Raw genomic sequence first — 8,667 nt, 5'->3', positions numbered from 1 at the left:
TTCCCAAAGAGATTTTTCAGAGATTAAAATAATTTACCAAATAAAAAGGCAGCATGAAAAGGAAATAGCATGGTACATTATTTTCAACTCTGAGTTGTTTTGTGTTGGTTAAAGTAAAATTTTATTATCAATTGTTAAGAAACCCTAATCAAGGGTTCCTGCAATGTGTGATACCCAAATACCTTTCACACACTTCAGGAAGCTCAAGAACAAATTTTTAGCTTAGGTGCCATAGATAATAGCTGAGAGAGTAGAATTAGATGACATTACATCTGCTTGCATTGATGGGGAAAAATAATGTGACAAAACATCACAGCACTCTTAAATCACAGAATGTACAAGAGAGAAGGACACATACTCTCACAACCCTGTAAAAACATCTGTTTATCACTGAAAACTAGATTTCCACTATATTTTCAGGGTTTCAGAGACTAGCAGACATATTCTCCAGTAATTGCTATATGAGTTTCCCAGGATCTCTTCTAACAAAAAGGGAATTAACCAGTGGGAGAAAACATGATCTAAAGATATATCAGACCTTATAATAATATGAGGCAATTCATCTAACATCTAATTCTGGAAACAGCCCCTTTTCCGGAAAATACCATAAACGGGTCCTTCGTTTATTCTTTCTAGTAATTTTGGTATCTCATTGCACTTTCCCAAATTTAGTGTTATAAAATTGCCACTGTCTTTGTGGGAGCTTGCAAGTAATTAACATTTTCAACATAACGGCCTTCAAAAGTCATCATTGCCATTTCTGAGCTGGCCAGAGATAAGGCAACCAGCTTCCATTTCTGACTGAGCAACCGATGCACGCCCGGTAGCACTGGAGAGCATACATCTTTTGAAGTACAGCTCTTTGGTATGTCAAAAGGGAACAGTGGACTACCAAAGTTCAGAGTGATGCACTGAATACTGAGAAAGAAAAAAACAAACAGAAGAACAGTCCCAGATATTCAGTAGCTGGCCTGGCACTCACAGCTAAGCCATGTTATTCTCCTATTAGAAATAAACAATCTCATAGAATACCAACTATGTTAGTCAGGGTTCTCCAGAGAAAGAGAGCCAATAGGGAACATATAGACATATAGAAGAGATTTATTATGAGGGATTGACTCATGAGATTATGAAGGCTGAGAAATCCTGTCTGCAGCTGAGGCCCAGGGAAGCCAGTGGACTAGTTCTAGTCCAAATCCAAAGGACTGAGAATGAGCAGAGCCAATAGTGAAGTCCCAATGTGAGTCTGAGGGCCTGAGAACCAGGAGCTCTGATGTCTGAGGGCAGGAGAAGATGGATATCCCAGCTAAAGCAAAAGAGCAAATTCACCCTTTCTCAGCCTTTAGAAAATATTAACTAATTAATTTTTTAATTAAGATATAATTGACATTTAACATTGTGTAGGTTTAAGGTGTACAATGTGTTGATTTGATACATTTATATATTGCAATATGATTACCACTGTGCCTTTAGCTTTATCATGTCACATAATTATCATTTCTTTTTTGTGGTGAGAACATTTAAGATCTAATCTCGTAGCAATTTTGAAATATGCAATGCAGTATTGTTGACTCTAATCACTATGCATTAGATCTCTAGAACTTACTCATCTTCTAGTCGCAAGTTTGTACCCTTTAACAACATCTCCCCAACTCCCCCACCCCCAGCCTCTGTTAATCACCATTCTACTCTCTGTTTCTAGGAGTTGAGCTTTTTTGGATTCCATATATAAGTGATATCATACACTATTTGTCTTTCTCTCTCTGGTTTATCTTACTAAGCATAATGCCCTCAAGTTCCGTCTATGTTGTTGCAAATGGCAGGATTTCCTTCTTTCTCATGATTGAATAATACTCCATTGTATATGTGTACCACATCTTCATCCATTCTTCTGTTGACAGACACTTAGGTTGTTTCCATGTCTTGGCTATTGTAAATAATACTGCAATAAACATGGGAGTGCATATATCTCTTTGATATCCTGTTTTCATTTCCTTTGGATATATACCCAGAAGTGGGACTGCTGGATCATATGGTAGTTGTATTTTTAATTTTTTGAGGAGCCTCCGTACTGTTTTTCTTAGTGGCTGAACCAATTTACATTCCCGCCAACAGTGCACAAGGGTGCCTTTTCTCCACATCCTCGCCAACACTTGTTGTCTCTTGTCTTCTTGAGAATAGCCATTCTAACAGGTGTAAGGTGATATTTCATCATGGTTTTGGTTTGCATTTCCCTGATGATTAGTGATGTTGAGCATCTTTTCATGTGACTGTTGGCCATTTGGATGTCTTCCTTGGAAAAATGTCTATTCAGGTCCTCTGCCCTCAATTTCCCTGCTTTTTTGTTATACTCAAGTCCTCAAAGGATTGAATGAATGATGCCTATCTACATTGGTGAGGGTGATCTTCTACCAATTCCAGTGCTAATCTCTTCTGGAAACACCCTCACAGACACACCCAGAAATAATATTTTACCAGCTACCTGGGAATCCCTTAGCCCACTCAAATTGACACATAAAATTAACCATCTTACCAACCTCAGACAAGGTCACTCTGAGACCAGGATAAAATGAGACAAAGCAAGGCCAGTCCACAATTTTGTCCAAGCACAGGCAAAAACAAGGTCATTGTGCAAACCACAAAATACTAAACATCTCTCTCTCTTGCTAAATGAGTGACTGCTATTTCTGCACCCAATCATAAAATTGCTCTGGCTTTCTGATAGCATCCAATCTGAAGTAATCAGCATCATCCCCCACTTCCTTGGACCCTCTCCCAAGTCACCTAACTAAAGCCCAAGTCCTGTAATAGGTTCTTCCTAACACCCTCTTCCTGAGGCATCCCATGGGCCCCCACAGCGTGTTCTCCCTTGCTGCAATGAGTAATAATTGCAGACTCTTCAATTACAGGTGTGCTCCTGGTGGTTTTTGGCTGAAGGGCATTGACAATGCTGTGGGATAGAAATCCACGCTATGCATTTGTCCTTGAGAATGTTACTTTTTAATAGTAAAATAGAGATCACAAAAACCATTGCATTCAGAAAGAAGTAAAATGTAAGCAAACATAGTGTGAAATCTAATGTACAGAATCCTGAGGGTACAGAGAGGGAAAGTGAAGACAGTAGGTTGGTTGATCAACATTTTCCTCCATAATAGAGGGTATGTTACTACAAATGACTCCAGAAGGGAGGGGTAGGAGGTGGTACGGGGGTGACTCGGTCTCTAAGCTTGAAAGGCAAAGGGAATTTTAGCTGCCTTCTTTCTTTGTGCCAGCTGATGTACGGACACAGTTTCATTTCATTTTCACACCAGTCTTGCAAAGCAGATTTTAGCATCATCACCACCACTCCCTGACTTGAAAGTTGGAGAATTTAGGGCGTGCAAAGAGGTTAAAAAACATATCCAATAACATAGAGTGAAGCCATAGGCAGTACCAGAGTCTGTGAGACTTCCAAGTCCACGGCAAGACACTACACCATCGGCCTCTAAATTCTGCCAAGTATTTGCACACCAGTAGAAAGAAACCTTTTTAAATGAAGAGCTAAGCCAGGGAAAAAATAATTGGAGAATGATTTTTTTTTAAAAAAGTCTTATTTTAAACTTAAGAGATGCAATATTATGACTACTGTTAAAGTTATTTTATTATTTTATTATCAAAGAGTTTAAATTTGGGGTTAAAATTTCAAAAGTGATATAGCCAGCAAACTTTGTAGTCTCTGAATATAATGCTGCTGTATTGAACAAATTTTGTTGTTGAAAAAAAGAATTTTGAACCTGGTTCATTTCATTTTTTTATTTTTACTTACCTCATAAACTACTTAAATAATGTTTCTCTGTTTCTTAATATTGAATTTATTTTTTAAAATTTATTTTTTATAAATCATGTTGATAGGTACCATTATGTTGATAGTACTTTTGATATGATGTAATGAGAAGGGTACTTTACCTCTGGGGTCTTCCTCCGTAAAATACACAACTCCAGTCTAATGATGAGAAAAACATCAGATAAATCCCACTTTAAGGGACTTTCTACAAAATAACTGCTCAAAACTGTCAAGGTCACTAAAAACAAGAAAAGTATGAGAAATTGTCACAGCTAAGAGGAGCTTAAGGAGATAATGACTTAATGTAATGTCTTTCCCCTACATCTTCACAACACTTTGTATTATTGAATATTTAATCTTTGCCTGTATTTCAATTAATGGTTTTAGTATTCATTGCTGAGCCAGCCCTCATGGTCTAGTGGTTAATATTCGGCGCTCTCACCACTGACGTCCTTTCCCCGTCAGGGAATCACACCACTCGTCTGTCGATTGTCACACTATGGCAGCTGCGTGTTGCTGTGATGCTGAAAGCTATGCCACCGGTATTTCAAATACCAGCAGGGTCACCCATGGTGGACAGGTTGCAGCAGAGCTTCTAGACTAAGACAAACTAGGAAGAAGGACCTGGTCACCCACTTCCAAAAAAAATTGACCTTGAAAACCCTATGAATAGCTGCTGAACACTGTGTGATACAGCACTGGAAGGCGAGAGGATGGTGCAAAAAGACCAGGCAGGGTTCCACTCTGCTGTACGCAGGGTCGCTAGGAGTCACAATTGACTCAAGAGCACTAACAACAATTCATTGCTGATCATTAACCAAAATTTATTCATTGGGGTTGCAAACTAATGATTTTTCTAATTTTATAGGCTTTTAAAAATCAGGAATGGATATTGACTTTTATTGAATACTTTTTCTGCATCTATCAAAATGATCAAATTTTTTTACATTAAACAATCATTGCATTCCTGGGATCGACCTTGCTCATTATATTTTTTTCATAAACTACTGAATTATATTTAACATATCTTATTTAGTATTTAAAAATCTATTTTCAAAAGTAATTATAATTCTATTTTTTTCTTATAACATTCTTGTTTGCTTTGACGTCAAAGTTATACTTGTTTTATGAAGTGAATTGGGTAGCAGTTCCCCTGTCCATGCTGGATTCACCATATCCTGGATAGAGGGCCTGCATTTACAAAGGAGCACGGAAGGCAACCCAGCAGTATTTATTTGGGTGTCATGGGTCAGCTACAATAAGCCAAGAATGTTGCCAGTTGGTTGTGCCCTTCTTGCGGTTTTTATTTTTGCTCATTAAAAAATAAATAAAGTACAGATAAGCAGAAAGAAGAAACAAATAAAAAACAACTATCCATTCATTGACCAGAGAAAATCATAATCAGTGGTTTGGATTTATCTTTCCCAATAATTAGACTCTTATATGGACTTATTAACTAAATAAAAAATCTGCTTTTGTCCGAGATTGTTAGCGAAGGGTATTTCTTGAACCAAATTCTTCTTTCATTTGGCTACTTTGATTAAAGAAGAGAAAAGGATAATAGTTGCAATAATTCTTTTCTTTTCTTTTTTAGGGTTAACCATGTCTGACTCCGTAATTCTTCGCAGCGTGAAGAAATCTGGAGAGGAGAATTATGGCTTTGAGTCAGATGGATCATGTGAGTGGCCTTTTTCTCTCACTGTCTGTTGCACAAAGAGAGGTTAGAACAAAAGTGGGACAAACTAGCAAAGTTTTAAGGGGCAGACAAAAATCAGCAACAGTATATAGAATTATTACTGGACACATTTCTTACACAGGAATGGATGGTTCTCCCTAGAATCTGTGTAATGGAATGTCTGAAAGTGCCAGGTAAAAATGCACGGAGTGTGGGTGAGTGAAAGCATCTCACCTGTAAATATCTTAAGTAGAGTAGAGTTGTTCCAGCACTGGCTATTATTATTACCTTTATTCATATACTGTTATAGTTGATTATAGTGGTCACTATTTAGTAAGCGCTGCTTCCTGAGAGGAACTGTACCAAGACTGTGCTGGCCAGAATGAGAAGATGGGAAAGGGGGCCCATGGCACTAGTACCTAGCATGTAGTGAGGACAGTTGATCCAAAGTAATCTTTATTTTCTTTTTAACAAATCCTATGATTTTACATTTTACAGAAAAAGAAACTGAGACCTGGATAAATTTTTAAAAACTTGGAAAAGATCACATGACTAACAACTAATGGAGCCATAATCCTAATCCAGTTCTGTCTGATTCGAAACCCAAGATGCTAGTCTCTATCTACACTATAAACCTCTTTACTCTTATTTAAATTAAATTAAATTAAAATGCCAGCGGAATCAGGATGTGCTGTCACACGGTGATGGTTGACATTAACACCTTGGCTTCCATACATTCATGACCCTGAACCCTCACTTTTACTTCCTACCTTCCATCTGCTCTGACCAATGCTGGGGAAAACAATACGTGGCTCAGTCCTATGGCTTCTACTGGCATGAAAGTGTCAATGATCTCTTATTGCCTAGTTAATTTGTGGTCTAAATTTTAAATAAGTAAATTCTCATGTTTCTAAAGAACCAAACAATAAATAAATATTCATTTTACTTGATAGTTCAAAAAATCAGATTTTCTTCAGCTAATTTAGAAATATTGGTCTCCAGTTGATGTCAAAAGATACAAATATTTCATATCTTGGAGAAGAATCCAGAAATGCAGTGAAGCAAGCAGTCCTAAACCTGAAACAGTGTCTTCTTCTACAATATGGAGAGAAAAAGAATACAAAAGAAAGGAGAAAAAGCAAATAATCATTTTACAATGTTCCATGAATAAAATTAACTTATAGGAATGTTTTCCAGAGCGAAATTGTTAATGACTATGTTGCATTTTGTCATTATTAATTGCTTTATGCATTGTTTTTATCCTGACAGATAACAACGATAAAAATTCAAGGTAAGTGACTATTTCAACAACACATCATCTTTTCTAGAATAACTCCATAATATTCCTATAAAAGGCACAAAGCAGAGATAATATTTTCATGTACATTGCACTTCCTATAAAATGGTATAGATAATCCATTCTTTTTCTCTTTAAAACATTACTGTAATTTGATTTCAAAAACCTTTTGGGGCTGGCCCAGTGGCATAGTGGTTAAGTTCGCCTGCTCCGCTTTGCCCGGGGTTCACGGGTTCGGATTCCGGGCTTGGACCTACATACCGCTCATTGAGCCATGCTGTGGAGGCGTCACCGGTACAAAATGGAGCCAGACTGGCACAGTTGTTAGCTCAGGACCAATCTTCCTCGCAAACAAAAAACCAAAACCAACCATAAAAATCTTTTGGTTGTGACAACATGGATGGACATTGAGGGTATTATGCAAAGTGAAATAAGTTAGAGGGAGAAGGTCAAATACCGTATGATTTCCTTCATTAACTAGTAGATAATAACAACAATAAACAAACACATAGGGACAAAGATTAGATTGGTGGTTACCAGAGGGGAAGGGGGGAGGGAGGAGGGTGAAAGGGATAATTTGGTACATGTGTGTGGTGATGGGTTGTAATTAGTATTTTGGTGGTGAACATGATGTAATCTATGCAGAAATAGAAGTATAATGATGTACACCTGAAATTTTTACAATGTTATGAACCAATGTTACTGCAATAAACAAAAAATTAAAAAAAAAAAATCTTTTGGAATATCCTTTCTGGATTGGGTCCAAATCTCCCTTATACATCCAGAACACCAAGAATTTCTGTCTGAAATGGGCAGAGGAAAAGTTGGACAAGTATGATTTCATAGGCGCAGGGGAGGTCCCTAAACCCCAGATTCTTCCCATAGGCAAATAGTAGAAATCTAAAATTTAATTGTTAGATATTTGTCTTTAGTTTAAAAGTTTAAATCTTCATAAAAAACAAATGTCAGCTAATCGTACTTTGACCTGAGGGCAGGATTTGATGGAGTCTAACTTAGAAGACAGAAGGGCAAGTTCATGAAATAAAGACAGTGGAAAGGGAGAGGTTGAAGGTATTTACGGAATCTTAAGTAATTCATGGCAGAGGGAGACGTAGGGTGTGGTAAAATTAGCTTTGGACTAGGAGTGGTAGGGTCAGCCTGGGCCCAGAAGAACCACACTTTTCTCACTGGGTGGGAAAAAGATGAAAACAGGTGTGGATACAGGTAAATGGCAATAAGATGAGCGGGAAGGTTGAGTGAGTTCTTTGGCTTTTAGAGGAATTGAATCTATCTCCTGATAGATGTGGTAATGTAGAATGAGAAGATCCTGGTGAAAGTTTGATATATCTGCCAAGGGCAATGGGAGCAATTTGTGGGGATGTGGGATGAAGTACAGTGTTATGGATTGAGCTAAGGCTGGAGACCATATTCATTCATTCATTCATTCCACAAATATTAATTGAGTACCTACGAGTAGTTTAACAGTATTGTAGGTGCTGAGGATACAGAAAAGACCAAAATAGGCAAAAATATCTGCCCTTCAGGAGCTTACATTTTAGTGAGGGAGACATAATAAACACTATAAATAAATAAAGTATCTAGCATGGTAACTAGGAATAATCTACATTTTCTTTCTAAGAAGAAAAAAGTAAGCATGGAATGGAGATATGAAATGATGTCGGGGAAAGTTGAAATTTTAAAGACTTTGGCCAGGGAAGGCCCCTTTGAGAAGGTGACTTTTGAGAGAAAGTCTGAAGGAGGTGAGGGAGTTAGCCATGCAGGTATCTGAAGAAAGAGCATTCTGGAAAAAGGGAATAGCAGGTACAAATGCCCAGAAGTGTGAACAAATTTGGCATGGACCAAGATCAACAA

The 8,667-nt window shown here is 37.5% G+C and overlaps 1 protein-coding gene across 3 annotated transcripts in view; it reads left to right on the top strand.

Annotated features, from left to right (window-relative positions):
• Positions 1–5,425: 5,425 nt before the first annotated feature.
• ABCB11 (ATP binding cassette subfamily B member 11) overlaps positions 5,426–8,667 on the top strand; it is an 80,170-nt gene continuing 76,928 nt past the window's right edge. For all 3 annotated transcript variants that reach the window (XM_087434953.1, XM_014785878.2, XM_087434952.1), the window contains exons 1-2: positions 5,426–5,501; positions 6,768–6,789. In XM_087434953.1, coding sequence (XP_087291079.1) covers positions 5,426–5,501; positions 6,768–6,789 — 98 coding nt within the window. The remainder of the gene's footprint in view (positions 5,502–6,767; positions 6,790–8,667) is intronic.

This window comes from Ceratotherium simum, chromosome 9, assembly GCF_057802395.1.
Source record: "Ceratotherium simum simum isolate JZ-2026a chromosome 9, ASM5780239v1, whole genome shotgun sequence".
Lineage (NCBI taxonomy): Eukaryota > Metazoa > Chordata > Mammalia > Perissodactyla > Rhinocerotidae > Ceratotherium > Ceratotherium simum.
The sequence above is the reverse complement of the archived record's forward strand: the minus strand, read 5'-3'. Positions and strand labels throughout refer to the sequence as shown.